This window comes from Equus przewalskii, chromosome 17 (genome assembly GCF_037783145.1).
Source record: "Equus przewalskii isolate Varuska chromosome 17, EquPr2, whole genome shotgun sequence".
Lineage (NCBI taxonomy): Eukaryota > Metazoa > Chordata > Mammalia > Perissodactyla > Equidae > Equus > Equus przewalskii.
In genome coordinates, this window is record NC_091847.1 from 6,153,827 (window position 1) to 6,177,542 (window position 23,716).

At 38.6% G+C, this 23,716-nt stretch overlaps 1 protein-coding gene across 2 annotated transcripts in view; it reads right to left on the minus strand.

Moving 5' to 3' along the window:
• Positions 1-23,716, minus strand: part of CNTNAP5 (contactin associated protein family member 5) — a 769,999-nt gene that overhangs the window by 280,313 nt on the left and 465,970 nt on the right. For both annotated transcript variants that reach the window (XM_070581024.1, XM_070581025.1), the window contains exon 12: positions 377-496. In XM_070581024.1, the coding sequence (XP_070437125.1) occupies positions 377-496 (120 nt within the window). The remainder of the gene's footprint in view (positions 1-376; positions 497-23,716) is intronic.

Here is a 23,716-nt window from a genome sequence, read left to right on the forward strand (position 1 = left end):
ATGTGAGTCAAGCTTTCCACTTCCTCACTCAGAGCTTCTTATTGATTTTGAGTTTTGGTTTGTGTTTGGTTTGTTGTTTTCCTTTTCTTTCTGTTTTTGAGTTTTAAGAGAGAAAATGTCCCTGACAAGCTCTACAGAAAATGTTTGGTAATTAATTCTTGGTTTGGTGGAACATTATCAAGACCATTAACAAGTTTTCTTCTCTCACGAAAATAACCTAGTTGTTAATTTCTATTATTTACTAAAGTATCATTTCCCCTCAGAGGTTGGTTCTTTAAATTTCTATTTATACAAGTGTCCCCTTCCAGTGGACTTCCCTTTGCTGGGTACCGTCATGTAGCTGGGTGAAGCATGAGCGGTGCACCCTTCCCCTTACCTGTGATATTGCAGTACACTTGCAAAGGTGCCAGTGGCCCGCTGCCGTCCGAGTCGATGTAGAAGAAACCAGCCGTGTTCCCTTGGTGCCTATACACCTCGCAGGATTGCTCATAGATGGCTGAAAAAACACAAAGGCAGCAGAGAAGAAACTTTGCTTGGCTCTGCATATTTCCTTGGAGGGATAAGTAACTTCCATTTATATTTACTTTTAATGTTGATTTCTTTCCGTTCTCCTATGGCCTCGACTTTCCCCCTAAGCCCTAACAAACTAGTGTCCCAACACAGTGGACTCGCATCCTCCATTCATCTTAACATTCATTCTTCTAATTGGCTCAGAAGTTACATCCTCTAAAAATCTCCCCTTAGTTTTTATATGGTCCTTCTTTCTAATAAAGTGTAGGTCCCTCCTCTGTGCCCACACAGTGAGGATCATCATACACTGCTCTGTCTCCCCCAGTGGTTACAGAATCTGTGAGAGCAGTGGCTATGTGTTGTTTGACACTGAGTTCCAGCATCTTAGCAGAGTGCCACACTCACAGCAGTTCAAAAGTGATTAGTGAATGAAAAACTGAATGGATATATACAGTCATGACTTTTTATCAATAAAGTAAAATGACAGTATCTCATTTCTATATACCCAGAGCTCAGCACAGTAGCTAACATATAGTAGGTGCCCAATCAGGTATAGTCCATTTTGACTTAACAAGCATTTCCTGAGTTCCTAATATATGTCAACAGTGTGGTTACCACCAGATGACAGACTATGAATAAAGCAATTAGTCTGTGCTTTAGGAATCTCACAGCCTGGTTGCAGCCACAAAGTCTTTATGTGCTCAGAGGGAGGCAGACACAAATGCCCTGAGATTGGGTACTTTGATCAAATGGCAGGTATGAGAAATATATAAATCTCATTACACCAACATGAATGAATCCAGTGGGGTGTAAAGGAGGCATCTGCTGTGTCATGGCTGAGAATGTAGAATGTCACCTCATGCTTTAGACAAAACGGTGTAGCTCAGAGCAGCAGGTACACATCCAATTATGTCATTCTCCTATGCTTAAAACACTTCAGTGGCTCCCAACAGCTTTAAGATATAGCACCAACTCCTCACCTTAGCCAGCATGCCCCTGTGACTAATGCTCCGTCCCAGGAATATGAAGCTGCTGTTTGTCATGATCAAGTGTGAGGGGTGTCTCAAATAATTCATTACGAATAAAGTCCTAAAGCTTGAGAGGGTTTGACTTTTTATAAATTAGAGTGAATTCAAGGTTATCTTTGTACTCATGTAATTCTCTTTTGCAACCACATATACTTTCTGAAGCAAAAGGTAAATGGGAGGGTCACAGTTTGCACCCTTCATACTGAGCATAGCATAAAGCTTATTTCTGTTTGCTCAAAACTGATAACACACCTGGGTGTGTGTCGCACACGTTAAAGTCAGCTCTGCTATGTGTTTCCCCTCCCAACCTTTCCCACACTCCCAAGATGACCGCCATACGAAAAGAGTTGCTGTTCCCACACAGCGTAAATACCACCCAGATAACATGTGGGGAGTTACATAGAGGTGGACAACATGAGCCCTGGAATCAAACTGGGTGGTTTTGCATCACAGGTCTACCATTTACTACCTAGGTGAGCTTGGATAAGCTACTGCACCTGTGGTAGGCAACCTCTAAGACAGATCATCTTGTCCACACTTCTTAGTGTTCATGTCCTGTTCATGAATTCGTGCCCTCCCCTTGAGTGTGGGCTCGACTTATGCATTTGCTTCTAAGAGAATATGACACAAATGATAACTGTCATTTCCAAGAGTAGATTATAAAACAACAGTGGCTTCCATCTTGGGTGCTCCTGGATCACTCACTCTCGGAGAAGCCAACTGCTACGTCACGAGGCAGCCCTGTGAAGAGGCCCACATGAATGAGCATGAAAGCTTCTGAGCCATGCCATGTGAGTAAGCTCTGAAGCAAATCTCCATAGTTAAGTATTGATTGAAATGACTGCAGCTCTGGCTGACATCTGAATTGCAGCCCTGTGAGAGACCGAGCCATAACAACCAGCTAAGTTACTCATGGACCTAGAGAAACTATGAGGTGATAATGTCTGTTGTTGCCAGATGTTAAGTTTTGCTATAATTCATTATGCAGCAATAAATAGATAATAAACTCTCAAAGCATTAATTTTCTCATGTGGCTCTGGGTATAAAAAGAGCCTACCTCATACAATTGTGGTAAAGATTCAAAGAGTAATATACAGCACTGAGCAGAGTGCTTGGCACATAGAAAGTGCTAGATAAATATGAACTCTTATTCGTATTATTGCATTGTTTCATGCCATATTGCCTCTTCTTTTTTTTTTGCCAGTTTTTTGTTTACTTGATTTTTTTTTCAGTTTTTATCATGAACCACAAGGCTTGTTATGAAAAACCCATAGACCCTACATCCCTTTTGTGCAGAGATGATCAATTTTAATTCTTACTTCATTCTTTTGGTATTAACTATTGTATATCTAAATAGCACATCAAAATTGCTACTTCTTGATTTTTCATTTTTACAAGTTATCTATTCACTTGGAAATGGAAGATGAGGATTTAGCTTTCTCATCACTCCCTCCATATTCAAAGCACTTTCTATTTCCCCATACTTCCAATATAGTTGCATTGTTATTTCAGTTAGATCAATGGTTGCTGTTTGCACTGATATGGCAACATACTTGCTATTCACAAATAGCAAATATTATGTATAACTACTTTTCCTTTTGTGAATAAAATTTAGTTTTTCTTGAAATTAATAATATCTTATTCTCTCATCTGCCTAGTTTTCTACGCATACATCACAAATTTAACTCCAAATTCACTAACAAATCTCTAAACTGCCTCCAAAAAACATCAGGTAAAAACTAATATAAATGGATATCTATTGGGAGAGAGAAAAAGAATGGGGAAGAGGGGGCAGGGATGAAAGCTAGACCATGTTAGATATTTTAACTCCAAAACAATACAAATACTTTAAATAGCTAGAAAAGAAAATTAAATATAATAGAAGAAAAAGAGCAATTCCTAAGCATTGAAAGGAAATTAAAACAAATCACTTTAAATAGGATTTCTTTCAAGTGATATTAAAATTCACTATTTTCTTGTTAACTTTTGCTTACAGAAACTTTCAAATACATGCAAAGAATACAGAGTAATAAAATGCACCTGATATTATTACAACCAGCTTCAACAGATTATCAATATTTGGCTAATCTTTTTTTTTAATATTGGCACCTGAGCTAACATCTGTTGCCCATCTTTTTTTTTTTTTTCTTCTTCTTCTCTCTAAAGGCCCCCAGTACATAGTTGTATATTCTAGTGGTAGGTCCTTCTGATTGTGCTGTGTGGGATGCTGCTTCAGCATGACCTGATGAGCAGTGCTGTGTCTGTGCCCAAGATCCGAATCAGTGAAACCCTGGGCCCCTGAAGCGGAGCGTGCGAACTTAAACACTCATCTATGGGGTGGGCCCGGGTTAATCTTCTTTTATCTATATTCTCAGTGTATCAGTTATCCATTGCTGGCTAAGAAACACTCCAAAATTGACTGAAGACAGTAATCATTCCATGATTCTGTGGGTCAGCAATTTAGGCTGGGCTGAGCCAAGCATTTCTTGGTCAGGCACAGATTGTTGGGAAGGCCATTTGTTCATCTGTAATCACCTGCTGGGTCAGCGGGGCTTACTGACAGCATGCTGGTGTGCTTTGGTTTTCCCGTGTGTGGTCTCTCATACTCTAGTGGGCAAATTTCCATGATAAAATCTCCACGATCAGCAAGAAGGAAAGCGCTTGTTAGGTCTCTTACTTCATAGTGTTTGTTGATGCCCCTTTGACCAAAGCAGGTCAACTAGTCAACCAAACTCCAAATGGAACATTCCAAGGACCTAAAAGGAAATGGAGCTATAGGATAGAAGTGGACTGTGCCAGTGTTTGACTTCATGGAGCAGCATCACACTGCATTGTAATGTGAGCATAAAAGAAACTTTCATTTTGCTAAGGGATTGAGGTTTGGGGATCAGTAACTAAGTTTGTTAGCCTACCATTCCCAATATACATTCTCTTTAAACTTTGGTTCAGTTACTGGGAGACCTCTGATAGCAAAGCCTGGTAACAAGCCCTCTTATTTATAGATACTGTAAACAAGCTCATAAAACACAAGGACTTTGCCCAAAGACACACCAGCTGGTAAGTGGTTGATCTAATTTTATCATTCCTTTTTGATTTATTATTGGGAATACTTCATAAAACAAACATTTCTCATCAATTGTTTTGTTTCCTTAAACTACAAGATTGTATGGGAAAAGCAAGATCAATGTTTGATGCTTTCCTTTTCATTCATCGGTTTCAAAATACTGAAGTGGTTCCCTACCATCCTCCAAAAGTGACCAATGAGAATATTTTTAGTCTTATTATGAACTCATAGGTTTAAACACATTTGAAGTTAAAACAGTAATTTCACTAATGGGAAACAGTAGGATGTACCTAGCAGAAAAAAATAAAACATAACAAAAGTCTCAAATTTATTAAATACTTATTGTTAAATAATACTGCTATTGATTAATTAAATTACTATACATATATTGCAAAAAAGCTACTAATTATGTTATTGAAAACAGAAACTAAAATTTTTACATTAAAAGACAAAATATAAAATGCAGAAAATATATGAAATTCTGCAATCTTAATCTGAGTAGGTAATATCAATTTAGATTCATTATTTATTTTTTATTTTTTTAGTGATGTATATTCATGTTTTGACCACTGAAAGAACTAGAAGCACCTTAATGCACAGACTGTGGTTTCTGAATACAATTTCTCTCTAAAAGGATGGGTTTTACTGAGTCTGTGTTTGGAACAGGATGAGATGGGAATGCCTTTTTGTGCCTGAAAGTAAGAAAGCTATCAAAAATTGGAATTATGTCAAACACGGCACAGGATCAAATTTGATGGAACAATTTGGGTATCAAAAAGAATAGTCACTGCACTTGTGGGAGTAATGTTGTAATGCACAGAAATGTCAAATCACTGTGTGGTACATCTGAAACTAATATAATATTGTATGTCATCTATACTTCAATAAAAACAAGAGTCACCGCATTTGCGTATTTAAATATATATAACCTACTAATTCATTATCTTCTATCTCTCTCTCTCCCTATCTCTCTATCTATCTATCATCTATCATTTATCTATCTAAGTCCACTGGTCACCTTTGGAAGTTGCTAGAGAATAAAGTCCTTTTCCGAAAATTGGAAACAATTCAGATTGTAGCCTGCCTTTCTTGCATGGACTGTATTTGATAATAACCTAATATTCCATGAGAAATATTATTAGAGAATAACCAAAGCCAGAAAGTGCAAAATAATAATAAAATTTGAAAATTTTCCTTTGATAATCACCAATGAAATAAAAAATTAGACAGTGATCATCAAAGACTGCTAAAATCATTAGGTCAAAAGCTAATGGGAGACTTTTTAGTAGATGGATTAAATTAACAATACCCAAACTCATGGATCAATCTCAATATCCCCCAAAGTGCTTATTAAATTGCCAGTAATGTGATGCAATGAGAAATACACAGCACTGCCTAAGCTTTGCCAAAAATCTGAAGCTGAATCTAATCAAGCCCTGAGATTTAAACACCAATTTATAATAAGAAGTAGAGAAACATGCTCACCCAAACTATAAGGATATGATTAGTTAAATCTAGAATGTGGGAACAACTGACTCAGTTTCTTCGACAAATAAATGGCAAAAAGGGGATAGAGATGCAGGAGACATATCAATCAAACATTATGTGTGGACTTGATTTGGATCCTGATTCAAACAAACCAGAGAAAAATAATTAAGATTTACTATCAGATGATATTAAGAAAGTATTTTTAATTTTGGTTGAGTATGGTAATGGTAGTGTGGTTTTGCTTCAAAAGATAAAAGTTGTTCTTTGCTAGAGATACATACAGAGGTATTTGAAGCAAAATGATATGACCACAATTTGTTCTTAAAGTGCTCCCTCAAAATAAATTAAAAAAAGAGGGGCAGAGCGGAAACAAAAATAACAGCATATAAATGTTGACTCTGAGGGAAGAGTACACAGGACACAATTGTACTGTTCTATCTCCTGTGTATGTTTGAAAATTTTTAAGAATAAACATTTTGTTTTAATATGTCGGCATTTTGGATATTCTATAGACTTCAACTTCTTTGAAAACTTATCTTCTGGATCTTTCTGATCTGCTGCAGCATGGATATTGTGTTTCCAATCTGGTGCACAGCCAACTCCCTGGTCACTCCCTCACCATCATGCTGGGCATTCCCTTTTGAAACTGGCTTTTTCACCCAGCATAACACCCTTGAAATCCATTCGAGTTGTTTCATGTATCAATAGTTTATTACTGTTTAATTGCTGCATAAAATTCCATGGTATGGATATACCACCATTTGTTTGATCATTAACCAAATGTCCTTCAATGGCTAGTTCAGTTGGAGCATTTTAAAATTCTCCAGAGTCTTTTTTTCTCCTTCTGAATATCATTTTTTAAATAGCATGCAGTTCTTGATTCATTGATGCAATATATCTCTAATATCTCAGAATGCTAATTATAATATAGTTTCTCTGTCATTTTCTTCTCTGTATACACTATTTCCTCCAAGTTGTGTGTGTGTGTGTGTGTGTGTGTTTAGTTGGTTTATTTGTTTTGGGTTTTGTTTTTGATCTCTATCTTATCTTTTATTTTATACTGTTTTCTTGGATGTCAGGTGATCTTTTGTAGCCATCTCATATTTAACAGTGGTCTCTAGAATACTGATTGCTCTAAGCAAATATCTGTGGTTTGCCCTCCAAAGACATTGCTGTAGAGTTGTCTGGCTGGATCATGTCATGGGAAATCCCCATGTTAATGTCTTTATGTATTTTCTCTGGGTCTCGTTAGATTCTATGATTTAGAGGGATATTTTACATGAGATATAGAAGGTGTAAGCAACACAGCACACATTTTATGCTTGTAAGGTCACAGTAGGGCATGAGGTGCTATTATAGATCATACATACTGACACTTATCTTCTGACTTAAGTTGTTAATGTAAGGCACCCAAGCCACGCTAGCTGCTACTCCACATAGGCTATCTTCTCCTTCAACTTCCCTAACTTCTGACTAGATGCATTTTAGATCTCTTATGATCACCTTGTCACCAAAGTTGGACATTTGGTGATGGTAAGAGCCAAGGTAGTTCTCTGATCAGCTGCTGACTGAGCCATTAAAAAATGTATATTTATATATCATTTATTATTATTTGTGTGAACTTTTAGAAGGAAGTGAAAGTAAATACATATGCCCAATCTACCAACTCTTCCAGGAAGTAGACCATGCTACTTGTTTATTGAATTTTTCTTCCTATGCAAACAAGTACTCCACACACATTTTTCAGAACCTACTAATTTTTCAGGAACTCTAGGTGAGGCTCTTAGAAAACTAAATGAAAAAGACATAGTTTTAGACCTCAAGTAGGTCAGGGTCTTAAATTGACCAAAATTAACCCCAATACAGACAGAAAATTTTAAAAACCACTTCCTAAAAGAAAAAGTATTTAAAGAGCTCCTCTAGGAAAAAACAGCAGGATAATATGGTTTCTCCAGAAAATCTATTAAAGAGTAGATAATCCTAATACTATTTATATTCTCCAAAATACAGAAAAAGAAAGAAATCTTCAAAAGTTGTTATATGAAGTAAACATAAAGATGATCTCCACAGCCAGCAAAGATCACACCAAAAAAGAAAACTATGGACTCACTTATGAATATCAATAAAAATTTTTTGCATAAAATATCAGTAAATAGAACCCAATGGCATATTTTAAAAGGATATGATGGCCAAGTGAGGGCTTAATCCAAAAATGCAGGAGTGGTTCAATATTAGGAAATTTATTACCATATATATACATGTATCATAATAATAATAGGGCTAAGGAGAAAAATTATTTGATCATCTCTATGCATTTAGAAAGACTTGATATGAATTATACCAGTTCTAAATTGCCATTGGAGGTCATCTTTAGGAGAACCATTACATTTCCTGTTGGGAAGAAGATGGGAACATGAAGGAAAAACAAAAGAATCTCGATCAGTGGCAATACTGGTCTCCGTTAAAAACAGCAACTAGTAAATGCTAATGCCAATGCTGCATTTGTAGGTCTAATATTACAGGTACACACAAAGATAAGAGCTCTTCAATGAAAATGACAATGATAGATATATTAAGACTCTTTAGAATAAATTTTTATATTAATATGAACAGATGTACAATGTAGCTGGACAGAACAGATGGATCAGTGTTTTCATATTTAAGGAAAATAGTCTGAATCTAGTTCTGGCAGCTAATTTATTGCCTAAGGTACAATTTGAAATGTCCTTGTGATGCTCACTCTCATTAAAGATAATGATAGTATTCAGACAGCAAAATAGTTTTATTTAGACCTCACCTTTTCAAGTACCAAGGTCAGAGCTGTAGTTTTTCTGCCCCCAGTTTATATTACTATTGTAAAACTACAGAAATACACAAGAAACTCACTTACAAGAGAAGTACACATTTTTAAGGCCTTAAAAATGTTTCAGTCCTATTTCTTTCCTTTTTCTCTATGTCTCCAGTAATCTAATATTTACCACATTGTTGCATATTTAGTTACAGATCTTCATACACAGCCTACAGACATAAATAAGATCAAATTAATTCTAGTAATTAAATCAATGTTTGTGAAGCATTTTGCATGTAATAGCCATTTATTTAATTAAGTTTATCAAGCCCCTTGTGCAGTAGGTTTGCAGAACTTTGCCTTGGTCTGATTTCAGTGAAGAAAAGAAAAAAATAATATGTTAAAACTGATGGGATTGGGGGCTGGCCCCGTGGCCCAGTGGTTTAGTCAGCGCGCTCCGCTGCAGGCGGCCCAGTGTTTCGTTGGTTCGAATCCTGGGCGCGGACATGACACTGCTCTTCAAACCACGCTGAGGCAGCGTCCCACATGCCACAACTAGCAGGACCCACAACAAAGAATATACAACTATGTACCGGGGGGCTTTGGGAAGAAAAAGGAAAAAATAAAATCTTTTAAAAAAAAAAAAAACTGATGGGATTGCTGAAATTAGTTCAAAAAAATGTGTCAGGGGATTAAATTAGAAAATAGATTTTTTGATGTCCCAGTCTGCACATCGCTCGTACAGGCTGAAAATAGACATAGATTTGGTAACATTTTCATTACTTAAAAGGAAGTTAGTGGAGATGGAAACAGATTAGCAGTTGCTAAAGGTGAGGAATGAGGGGATGAAAGAGGGTGGGTGTGGCTAAGAAGGGACAGCATGAGGGGTGCTTGTGGTGAAACTATTCTACATCTTGATTATGGTGGTGATTACACAAATCTATATATGTGATAAAATTGCACGGAAATACACATACACACATTTGAGTGCATGTCAAAATGGAATAATCTGAATAAACTCTGTGTATTTTACCAATGTCATTTTCCAGGTTTTAACTCTGTTCCACAGTTATGCAAGATAATACCACCTGGGGAAACTGAGTAAAGAATATGTAGGACCTCCTGGTACTTTTTATTTTTTTGCAATTTACTGTGAATTATTTCAAAATGAAAGCTTTAAAAGGAGAGTTACAATGGAACAATTCTCCTCCTAGGTATATACTCCGTAGATATGAAAACATGTGACCCCATAAAAACTTGTACATGAATGTTCATAGGAGCGTTATTCATAATGGCCAAAAAATGGAAACAACCCAATGCTCATCAACTGATGATTGGTAAACAAATGTGATATAAACATACAGTGAAATATGATTAGGCAATGGGAGGGAATGAAGCACTGAAACACGCTGCAACATGAATAAACATTGAACCTTGGAAATATTATGTTAAGTGAAAGAAACTCGTCACAAAATGTCACATACTGTATGATTCCATTTATGTGAAATGTCCCCATAAGGCAAGTCTACATAGAAAGAAAGTGTGTTAGCGACTGCCAGGGGCTGGGGGTAGGGGGTGAGGGGTGGGCCTTGAGAATGGTGGATGACTACTAATGTGTACAGATTTCTCTTTGGTGTGCTGAAATGTTCCATAATTAGGTAGTGATGATGGCTATACCACTGTGTGAATATGGTAAAACCACTGAAGTGTACACTATAAATAAGAGAAATTTATGATTTAAAAATATACCTCAAAAAACCTTAAAAAAAAGTGAAGGGGCAGGGTGTTAGGCCACAGAACAGGTCCCAGAAGGTTTTTTAGGTTCCTTCAGGACACACTGCACCAGAGGGAGCCCTGGTGTCTGTGACATTTGGCCCAGAGTGTGTGATTAGAGTAGCAAGCCAGTCAGATGACCTCTGGCAAGTTCCAAAGAGAAAGGAGCATGCCTGTGTCCAGCTCCACCCCTCACCCCCAGACCACAGTGGTATAGCCCTTTCTCCTTAGAAACTGCAGCACAGCTCATGAAAATAAGGAGGAAACAAAGCAACAGTTGCTAAACACAGACTGAGAATCTCGTTCCTAATACTTCCTATTATAGATCACGTCATCCCGACCTTCTGTGAGTAAGTAGATTAATCTATAAATCTTACAGTAATTAACCTTAATAATGTGTTCTCTTTAAAACATAAATATGCAAACATGCTTAAGATATTCCTTCCTGGTAATCCAGATCTGAATTCAGTCTAGCTCCTCGGGTGCATGGAAGCACACAGCACTCGGAATTTTGAGGCAGGTACTGGCACAAACCTCAGAGAGCATACACAGCTTCTAAAGTGGTGATTGCAAAGCAATGATTCTCTGAGTGTGGTCCTCAAACAGGCAGCAGTTGGCATCAGTCCGAGCTTCTGAACATGCAAATTCATGGACTCTATCACGAATGAGAATCTCTGGGCATAGTGTTGTGGAAACTATGTTTTAACAAGATCTCCAGGTGATTGTTTTGCAAGGTAAAACTTGAGAAACCTTGTTCTAAAAAATCTTTGAAAGTCACACATTAAATAGTGGTATATATTATAAGTTTTTTACAATTCTGTCCCATTCGCTGAATACTCAAGTTTCCAATAAATATTGGCATACTCATAGTGAAATAATAATTTTAACGTTTGCCCAGAGCGCTACGTCTCTGTATATGTTTTCTCTCCCCTTTTGTTTTCCCTCATGACATTGTACTTCTTTAGGGGAGTAATAGTCATCACGCATCTGTGAAAACCAAGAGCTAATATCAAACTCACTCATTAAACCATCCTACTCTTGGTTAATCATTTTATCATTTTATCATTTGATGTCCTTCTAGAAAGCCTTTGAAAGCTGATAACTCAAACACCACCGATAATTTACAAAGATTTTGACAAGTTGCTTAATCTCTTGAGTTTTATTTTCCTCTGCAAGAATTCTATGAGAATTAGATGAGGTAACGTATTGAAATCGGCTGCCACAGCTCTTCACCCACAGCAGGGATTCAATGAATGGGAGCTATTCAATTGGCATCATTTATAAACCTCCAAAACAATTTAAAAAAAAGGATTGAGGACATTTATGTGGTCCTTCAGGGACTTTATCAAATATGTACTGTACCCAACCATGTGTTAGGTATAGAGTTGGGTGCTAAGGATACAAAGATGGATAAGATATTGTCCCTGTCCTCAAATTTTAAGTCAAGTGAGGAAATAGGCTAAGATATATTCTTCATTTATATGATAGAGGTTTTGGAATTAGACATTGCTTCTCTCTGTATTTTCAGAGGCTAGCCTGGTTCATAGCAGGTGTCCAAGAAATGACTGTTGGCTACTTTAGAAACACATGAATGAACAGGCTAGGAGAGCCCCCTGTGGGGACCTGTGAGGACCACTCATGTCTTCAGCAGACCTGTCCTTCAGAAAGGGCTCTCTGGAAGCTAGACCAGAAGTCAATGGACTGAGGGCAGGAAGACAAGTAAGAAGACCATTGCATTAATCTTCCTGAGGAAGAATGAAGACCTAAGCAAGGGAGAGGCAATAGTAGGTCTTTTGAAAAAGAGACCTAAGCATGTGGACATTGTTATGCACTTTTGAGTTTAAAGACAATTACTCTATGGCGTATCTACAACTCCGTATATCTGGTCACCTCCTGTGGAAAGAATTAGTCAGGCATCATGTAAAGACAAACAGGAAAAAGAATTCTTTTCTTCTGGAGAAAAATTTGTTTACAAGTTGATGTAATACGATGGTAAGATTTAAGCTTTAAATGTACCTGTCTTTCTAATCCAAAAGTCCATTTCAAATTACACAAAGATTCAGTATAAGTCCAGTCTACCACACAATAGGGAAGCAAAAAATTGTAAGAGAGAAATGTATCAAGAACAAGGAGATGGTGAGCCAACTGATCACAAGATCACATAATGATAACAGCTACCATTTGATACCATATGATGCCTACTGTGTGCCAGGCACAGCCTTAGGCACATTGATATAGAATCGCTAGCCTCCTACAGCCATACCAAGCCTCAGCTTTACAGGGGAGGAAACAGAGGCTCAGATCAGCACCCTGATTCATCTGAGCTCACCCACCCATTGGCACAGGAGTTGTGCATGGCTGTGATCTGCATACTGTGTCCTTGACAAAGAGAGGTTCTTGCATCTTATTCAGATACGCTTAACATGAAAAATCAAACATGATATTCAGAGACTTATTTAAATTTCAGAGTCTCTAGCAAACATTCACAAACTTTCCAGCGTCTCCCCTGGTTAGCTTTGCAAACACGGCTGCCCTAAGCTCTGGAAGTTCTCCAAGGTCTCTGCAAGGACCTATCCACCTAATTGTGACTTTCTAGCTTTGCTCATAACAAAGAAAGCCTTTAGACTGTGGTAATACTTAACTCTGGAAAAGCACCCCTAAATAATATTTGTGCTCCCATTTTCTTGGGGCTTCTGACCTGATCACAAGGTACAAAGGTGAAGAAGTGAAGCTTTGAAGAAGACAGAAAGGTGAGAATATTATTTTACTCTCTTTTATGTATGCATAAAAGCAACACAAAATAAAACAAAAGCATGGCCAAACCAGAGGCCTGGAGAGGCGAACTCATGAGCCCTGCAGACAGGCCAGGGTCAGTGACAGGCTTGGCTCCACTGGAGCTAAGCCAGCCTCTCCTTATGCTCAGAGGGTTCAGGAACCCCTGACTCATGTCATTTCTGTCATCTGACATGGAACAACACTTCACTAAAGCAGAAGGCTGGATGTTGTGAATAGATCAGATAATGAGTATAAATTGCTGGTTGATTGATACAACTGGAGAGCTAATCTTGAAAGAAAGAGAGCATAGCTCACTCAGGGACCTTGGCTTTGGTATTGAAATTGCCACCTGGTGAGCAGGGAGTCCAGGTGAGATCTCCAGCCTCTTTCCACCCCCCTCCCCCCACCCCCTGGCCGCATGAACCACTATGAGAAGTCCTGCCACCTCCAGTCTTCCAAGACCTGACTCCAGCCTGAGTTCCGCACACCCTCTCATTTGCCTGCTCCTGGTTGCAGTCAGACATTGGGAAGGAGATCCAAGTCATGTCTGGAGTGGTTCACTGCTTGTTTCATGCGAACAAGCCTTAACTTCACAACCAAATGGTAATTTCCTCCAGAGGAGAGTTCACAGCATGCAGAGAAAAAGAGAGACTTTTTAAGCCAAGGAGTTTTGCATTAAAATCCTAGATTTGCTGCTTATGAGTTTTGTAAACCTAGCCCCATTACTACTCTAAGTTTCCTTTTTCTTAAACATTAAGGGTGCTAATAGACCTATTTTGGAAGGTTTGTAATGAATTTCCAAGTAAGCACATAGTGCTTGAAAGTAGTCTGTTCCTACACCTCTTCTTACCCTTGCTAAACAGAAAAGTTTACTTCCCATGCATTCATTAGTGTTGACTGAGAACATTCCAGCCCTGAGTGGACGCAGCAGGCACTCCGGTTCTAGCTGCATTGGAGGTGTGTACCCAGCAAGCATTCTGACTCAGTGAGCATCTCTCTATTAACTGTTCTTTCTGCAGCATTTGTTGTTGTATTCTACATATCACTTCTGCTCTGCAATTGCTATTCTGATAACCATATAATAACTATTCTGATTTTTAAGGATGTTAAGAAGAAAAAAGAATTTCTGTTCTCCAACAGAATAATGAAGAAATGAACATGTCACCATTTACAATATAATATGACATAGTTTATGAGGAGAAAATGTACAAAGTCTGGTTTATATTTGACAAAAAATGACAGCAGGCCTACTAAAGGCACTAGTCTGACAGCACTTGAGCTGGGCCTAAAAAGCTGAGTAGAAATGTCCTAGGCTGACAGGCAATCCTGCAGCCTTCCTGGCAGAGATGACAGCACATTTTAAGAGTGATGTAGGATGGCATGGCATGTGTGGGCTGCTAAGAGTAGTTTAATGTTGCTCCAGCAGAAATGATGTAGGGACATGCACCCCACCTGCACCCTAGTTCCAGGTATGACTTCCCATGTGTGTGATTCTCACATTCCTTCCCCTCTATCAGCTGAATAGAGGCTCCCAAGGACCTAGAAGGAGGTGGAGCTATAAGATAGAAGTGGACTAGTCCGCATGTGACTGCATAGATCAGCCACACTACAGTGTGATGTGAGCCAGACGGAAACTTTAATTTTGCTAAGCCAGCAAGGTCTGGGGATTGTTTATCACCTTAGCCTGCTTACCTTTTCATCGCTCCTTGAACTTTAGCTCAGTTACTGGGAGATTTCTGAGTGCCAAGGTTGCTGATAAGCATTCCTCTTAATGGATAATTCAAATGAACTCATATAATGTGAGAGCTTCGCCCAAAGCCATCCCAGCTGGTAAGGGGTGGGTCTGGGGATCTGACATTGGTTCCCTAACTCTAAACTCCTTGCTCTCTCCTCTAAATGCTGGAAACAAACAAAAGCTCATAAAATAGTTATATTGTGGTCATAAGTTTCTAAAACTGGTCTCAAATAGACAGAGTAATAAAGGCAATCCTTGTGAAAGTTCCTTGAAGGCATCCTTGCAAATAAGTACACAATATTTATCTGCCTATATTTCACCATCATTGTTAACGAGTCCAGAATCCTCTGTGCAGAGGCCACACTGGTAAAATAAATTAATATTTTGCATTTGCACACCATAAATCATGTGTCTTCCTGTATGAATTGGTGAACACCTATTTTTTAAGCTATGAGAAAGACACTTCACAATAAAAAATGTGTCTTTTAGTATGTGAAATCCACATTATATTTAACACAAAGAGAGTAACAAAATGCCCCATGCTCCTATTACGAGAGGATGTTTAATTTTGTTACTCAGGACATCTCATATTGGTGCAACATGGAGTACCCATTTCCATCTAGATTACACTCAAAACATGTTTTAATTCTTCCTATCAGATTATGCTTACAAATTCCTTCTCATCATCACAGTGTTCGCAGAATACTAATCATCATGAAACAACGTGACCACCAAAAAGGAAATTGAGACACAAATCTCTGAGCTAGAGGTGAATTTACTGTAAAGCTAAAGAAGCCAAAGCTTCTCGACCCGATTGCAAAGCCCTAAATGATGTCCCAGCAATGTGTTTACATCATTATGAATTTTTGTAAACATTGTGTGTCAGCTGGGCTTCAATCAGAGAAGTAGACCACTGGGAGATACACATGGATCTGTAAGTGGGGGAGTCTGTTGCAGGGATATGTGAGTGCTTGAGAAGCAGTCTCTGTGAGGTTGCTGTCTTTGCACTGGATGCTGCAGCTTAAAGGCCACAGTTGAGAAAGGAAGATGGACATAAGGTTGGGGAGCAAAGACAAACTAGAACATTTAAACATGCTCTGGGGTCTCTGGACTGAAACCCAGGAGATTTCTTGCTGTCTATGACTTTAGCAGTGTTGTAAGAACTAGAGCAAATGCATACACCTGGCCAGGGAGTCAGACAGGCTGACACAGGATCCAGAAGAAAGAGGATCAGGTGCAGGCCCAGGACCGTCCACACCAGCAAGTGAGGACCCAAGTCCTCAACAGTTAGGATGAACTACAGAATGGCTGCTGCTTTCTTTCTACCTCTCTCAAACCTCCTACAAGTATCTCTCGTGTGGTGTCTCCTAAGAAGAAATACATAGGAAAGAAAATTCTGGGGAATGTGGTTCAGCCAAACTTAGCCGACACATTATAAAGCTATTGAATTTTACAAAAGTAAGATATTTTAATTACAATCAGTTAAAATAAAATGTTTAACTGCAACTGGTTAATACCACTATCTCTTTCTCCTGCTCTTCCCATTGTCACACTTCTCATACCAGGTAGCATTGGAGAAGACAAAGAAACTTTTAAGATCTAGTTAAGGGGGAGGTATGCTGCGGATATGTATTTAGTTTAGATTGGTGGGGGATAATCACATGATTTGCAACCGCTCACATGTATAGTTAATGCTAGCCATTGTGCTTTAGGAGCAGCTTCCATGAATACCCCTGCTGCCCATACGCACATTCATGCAGCGTCATGACCTGATAGGGCAGGACCAGAGGTCAGACCTCAATAGAAACATCACCAGCAGCATCCAGCACCAGAAATGTGTGTGTCATGGAGGAGAAGTCAGGTTTGAAGTGTACACAGCCAGAAGCTAGTCTGTGGGAAATTCTTCTAAATCTTACATCTAATTTGTGAAACTTGACAGGGATTTTCCGAGTTTTAACCTCATTCATAAAAGTTTACACAGCATAGGAAGAGAGGGGTACGGATAGAAGTTCTTGTTTCATGTGAATGTATAGAGTTTCAGGTTTATAAGATGAAAAGAGCTCTGGAGATGGATGGTAGTGATGGCAGCACGTTATGGATATACTTAATACCACTCAACTGTACTTAAAAATGACTAAGATAGTAAATTTTAAATTATGTGTATTTTAGCACAATAAAAAAATGAGAGGAAAGAAACAAGTTTGAATGTTTGCCTATAAACATCTGTAGCTATCACTAAAAATAGATATATTTAGGATTAAGCATGCCTTAAAAATGTTAATCTTTAACATCCATATATTAAGTTTTGTTTATTAGATAACCAGTAAGAAAATAGGATATTTTAAAATTTTCAATTCTATCGTCACATTGTTTTACATTAAAGTAAATAAGCAATGGATATCTTGACAGTTTATGTGTATATCAACAGTAAAATGTGAAGCTGAAAAGAATCGTTCTCTAAACGATCCATGTAATTAAAAATATATATATCGTGATTAATCATACTAGAGGAAAAGCTGAGTTATTTTATTCTCTGTAAAAAACAATATATATATATATATATGTATATAAAAGCATCATGTAAGACGGCAATCAAAGAGAAACCCAAGAGACATAAGGAAATAAAAGTACTATAAAGCTGTGTCAGGAAGTTAATAAAAATATTATGACTTTTTTAAATTTGGAAATGTCTATGACACTTGTCCCTTTTTTTTAATTTGTAATTTGTAGTGATTTATTTTCTCATTCTAAAAATAATTTAGAAAAACAATTTTAAATGCGATCCCCAGAATTATATATTTCTGGGCCTTTTGAAACTTCGGTCTGCCCTAGACTGAGCACAGCATCAGCACTGGATCATTGCCAAGGTCATCAAGCAGAACTGCGGCCTGCCTTCTGCAGGGACGTGTCTGAGCTCCTTTCTCAAGCAAGCAGGAGCCCTGGACTCTTGACGTAGGCTTTGCTTGGTGCCCAAGGATCTTCATCCTGCCTTTGACTTCACTCTTAAGTAGAGCAATGTGTGCAGCGGTGTCTTAGCAAAATGAAAACCAGAGCGATCACTAGAGCCAGGCAAAGAGGGAGAAGCTACCCAATTATCGCTGCATGGTAATTTCCTCTTCTGTAGAACATAATTATCATCTTTACCTCGTGGACTTGCTTTGAGGTTTAAATAGGATAATGAGAAGGTACATGTAAACTGGCTGATGCATTCTAGGTGCATGAACTTTATCTAGAGGAGAGGAAACCAGGAGGAAGAAAGAGAAACCGAAATGAACAGAAGCTATGAAGTGGAACATTGGAAATACCTGGGGAGGATTCTGAAAGATTCCCAAACACAGTCTGAGATAGCTTTTAGAAGGAGGCCTGGACTTGACTGGAGAGGAGAGGACAGAGGCATTCGGGGCCATGTACAAGCAGGGACTATAGGCATGGCCTTCCCCGAGACAAGCACGAGAGCCTTGCTACAGACAGCATCCTTTTTGAGCACTTGAAAAAACCCAAGCAAGAACTCTGTACAAAGGTTTCTAGAGAAAGGAAATGCCATCCCTGGCCAGCCTGTGAGAGAGAGACAGGGTATACACAGAGCGATAGCCTTGAGACCTAACAGAAGAAGGACCCAGGAGAAAGAGTCACTCTCTTAGTTAAGTGGTGTATACAGCTTCCCAGCAATGGAGTCGTGGAACCTAATCTCATCATTCCCTGAATCTATTTCATTTTTTATAAACATACATATTAAACTGAATTTAATTCCTGTTCCAGACTGGATTAAGTCTTTAGTTATCCTTTTGTCCTTGTCTGACATCTTGAGTTAAAGCCCTTCATGGGAAACTGTTATAAACGGATGGCTTGATTGGGGAGCGTCAAATGCTGGTTCCTGGAATGGGCGAAGCCAGGTCAGCAGCAATAGCCACCATTAGAACGTTGTCCTCATGAGGCTGCTCCCTGTCGACATGTCCTATCTGTTCCATAACCAGATGCCTGCAAACCCACAGACAAGAGACAGCCACCGAGGCCTTCTGACCCTATGAAAATAAGCTTGTTCTGGATGGCATGTGACCCCTTGACAATGAAAACCATGCCAGATTTATACAGCAACTTCAATTTGTAGTCTTCCCGGATCCCTTGCATGTCAATCTTTCAAGATTCATTTTAAGGGAGACTTAAAGCAGAGAAAGATTTCAACATCTGTTTTAATAAGAAATTTAAAAACCTACTCTAAACCCCTGCCTGTCTGCCTGTAAAAGAGCCCCAGCCTAAGAATATGCCTCTTTCTTGGACTCAGGAATAGGTTCCCTGTAGTACTGTTTATAGTACAACATGACTTTCGCCTTTGGGGAAAATGGGCTCTGCTGCAACGGAGAGAGTCTTTCTCTTTCTGGAGATCCATTATGTGTATATAGAACAGAACCCTCCTTTCCTGGGCTGGCTGGGACCTCCACATGCTCCACCTCGTGTTTCTTCCTATTAAGCTTGCATCTCAGGGCATCCGTTCACCTCCCTGTGCCTGGTAGGTCTTCAGGTTTGAGAGAGTATCTGGACTGATCATTACCTGTGAACTTCCCCTTTTTGTTCAGTGTCAGCTTCCTGAAAACTTAAGTCTGAAGTTAGCCAATTTTTGTTCAAACTCTCAAACAATTTTTCTCAGTCATTGCTGCCTGAACTCTGCCTAACCTTTACCAATATTCCACAAAGTCCTTAATGAGATTGTTTTATGTTGTCATGCTAGAAAATTGAAAATGAAAGAGCTTTCATTTCTTAGAGGAATCACATAAGGGAGCCTGTGTGCTCATTTTTATTCTTTATCTTCTAATTAGAAGATTGGAGTTTTTAAGCAGGAAGGTTGAGGAGACTAGAGAAGACTATCACAAAGGCATTATTTCAACCTTCATTTTTTTCTTTTTTTCATTTTTATTCTCACCTTAACATGATTTTAATTTACAATTAAGAAACCTGAAATGAACTCTACTAATAAAGAAGTAAAAAGATCCGTGTTGTTCAGAGAAGAATTTGAAGAACTGGAAAGTGTAAAAGAGAATACCCTCACCCCAAATTGCTAGTGATGTGCAGCCTGGTTGCCCACTGCCTCTCTGTGCAGGCCATCCAGTCAACCTGATCTCCTCGTCAGCCCCTGGGGTGGCTATTTGTGCCCCGCTATCATCTCCATCAACATTCTTTGTGCCCCCCTATAATCTCCATCAACATTCTATGATCCTTTAGTGAGAGCCTTTGAGGAGCCAGACACATCTTCTGCCATCAATTACTCCCCTTCCCTAATTCCTTCTCACTTGTGCAAATACCTGCCTCCTGGAAGGACTTGCTCCTCCTCACCCCTCATATAAAGATGCCCCAACCTTAGGGCGTCCATATTGTTCTCAATTCTAGAATCTTATCTATTACACTTATTTAATGGATAATCAAGAGCTGCCTTGTAAACCCCATGTGCCTGCCACTCCATACACATAGATTTTTGTCCTCTAAACTTCTTAAAGACAGAAATTATATTTATGTACATATAGCATATATAATATAGAGAGAGATAGATATAGATAGATGAGATAGATAGATACAGATTGTATCCTTTCCAGCATTATAAACAAATGAATCTATTAGGCATATTTAAGACTGTGAGGAGGAGGAAGAAACATTCATAGAGCTCTCCTATCATTTACCAAATACCACCAGATCTTTATAAAAATGTTATTTCTATTTTCTAAATAAATAATTATCAGGCTGAAAAAAATCAAAACGTTTGACAACACTCTGTGTTAGTGAGTGTGTGAGGAAACTGGCATCCTCATGCATTTCTAGTGGGAGTGAAAGTTGGCTCAATGCCTGCAGACGTCAATAGGCAACATGCAGCAAGAGCACATATATCCTTTGACCCAGCGATGTCTCTTCTGGGAAATGAACCTACAGCTATACTTGTAAGTGTGTGCAATGGCATATGTTCACCCTTATTCATTGTAGTTTTATTTGTATGGAATTATTAAAAAATCCCAAAAAAGCCTATCAATTTGGGCCTTATGAAATGAATTATGGCACAACTCTACAACTGAATTCCAAGCAACTGAAAGAAGAATGATGGAACTCTTTATGTGCTGATATGAAAAGATGAGCTCTAAGATAGATCGTTATTTTAGAAAAGTAAAATGCCAAACAGTGTATATAACATGCATTTGTATTTGCTAGTATTCCTATAAGGAAACTCAGGTAAAATACACACGTTACCTGTTATAGCCTAGATGTGAGTCTAGACAGATAGAAGATAGAAATGGAAATCAGGGTTTCACTGCATATCTTTTTATATGGATTGATTTACCATGAATTCTCATGAATATATTACCTATTCAAAATTTAAATTACAAATTTAAGCGTTGTTTGTATATATTTAAAATCACTTTCTTAAAATCTATGGAGGCACTTCCAGTTCAGAAGAGAGTCTTAGACTCTGAAGTGTGGAAAGAGGAAGATGACATGGTTTGGGGCCTCAGCACTGAAGGGATAACACAGCAGCAGCGCTTCTACACCCCACTCCTGGCCCAGGAAGGTGACTGAGTCCAGCATTTTCTCACCCTAATCTAACACAGAAGGCAGCCCAGGTAGGATGGTCCCCTCGACGCGAACCCCACAGAATCAAGAGGGAATACCTCTGACAACACCAGGTAAGCCTGGTGGTAACAGCAAGGGGGATCTTCGGGAGCCCCACTACCAATAAGTGGCCAGGGGAAGGGATCTCCTTCACCACTGGGGCTGACACTCATCTCCCGCACCAAGAGAAACTGGGGAAACCAGATAGTACCTACAGCACAGATCCTGCCACAAAAGCAAGCAGCCTGATTGGAAACCTAAGAATCAGCTGCTCTATCCAAAAACACAAACTGTGGTGTGTATCATGGAATACTACTGAGCAAAGAAAAAGGCACCAACCTGGATGAATCTTCAGGGAATTATGCTGAGTGAAAAAAAGATGAATTCCAGCCAAAGATCCCCTCCCCTCTCACAGGTCCTCACCTGCCACTAGCCTTTTAAGATCTCATTTTTGAATGAAGATTGAAGTATTGATGCCTATCTTAGGCTGGGCTTTTTAAATTCTTGCATTGGGTTTATGTTTTGTGATATAAAGTAATCATAAGAATGTCTATCGCCTAAGAGTGCAAAGAAAATTCCTGAGTCTTGCCCAAGACTATATCCAAAGGCAAGAGAAAATTATCTTCATTATATAAACTTTACAGGAAGCGTAGGAGACAAATATAGAATTGTGTTTTGATTGCATAAAATATCACATCTTCGGCATTGAAATCACACCAGGGCCAATGGAGCTAACATTGTGACTAGTGTTATCATTAAGGTGCTACACAAACCTAAATGATATCAGTTGTACACAGGTGAGTAGTGCCATGGTAAGCAGAAGTGTGACATATAAAGCAGAAGTATAGCAGAAGTGTGGTTAGAGGAGATGAATATAGGTGCCAAGCAGACAAATGAGTAGACTCTATGGTCAGCTTTATGTTTGGCTAGGCTATAGTGCCCAGTTACTCAATCAAACACTAATCTAGGTATTGCTATGAAGGTATTTTGTAGATGTGATTAAAGTCCATAATTAGTTGACTTTAAGTAACAGAGATTATCTTAAACAATCTGGGTGGGCCTGCTTCATTCAGTTGAAAGGCCTTAAGAGCAGAGCTGAGGCCTCCCAGAAGAAGAAATTGCACCTGTGGACCACAGCTTCAGCTCATGCCTTAAATTTCCTGCCTGCCCTTCCTGATTACCTACCCTATGGACTTCAGACTTGACTGGCCAGCTTCCACAATTGCATAAGCCAATTTTTGCAATAAATCTCTTTATATTTCCTCCTGGTTGTTTCTCTGCTTGAGCCTTGCTTGACTGATACTAATTATGTTTATTATCATTATTCCTCTCCATTAATACAAACTCCAATCTATACAAGTCAGTCTCCTTACTTACTCCAACTCCAGCCAAGCTAATGCCACCCTGGTTTCTTGACCATCCCCTACTTTCTCTGGCTGTGCAAATCACACTTATGTACCAGGTTTAGCTGAAGTCCAGAATTACTGAGTATCCCTTCCCTTCATGTCTCATCTCATCCTCCATGCTTGACACCTATATTTTTATCTTTACCTATATTCAATTTACTCTTTGACCATGTACAATCTTGTATTATTTTCTGAGTATATAATGTAGGTCCCCCAGCCATTCCTGATAATTTTAAAGTCCTTGAGAACAAGAATAAGATCTTCAGTTGCTCAGATATCACCCACAGTGTTCACTGTTGGACCCAGAGTAGATATTTATTTATGGCTGATATAAACGTATACTGTGTGGAAGAGTGATCTGAAAAGAAAATAGATTTATGAAGAATTGATGCTAAATAAAAATAAACACCACAATTAAATCTTAACATAACAGCAGCCAAAATAAAGTGTGGACCCATCTATGTTCACTGATTTGGGAATCAATGGTAATTATTATAATACGATAAGTATACTATATATTAATTAAAATAAGTAAAAGCAATTTCTGGCCCTTATTATCAT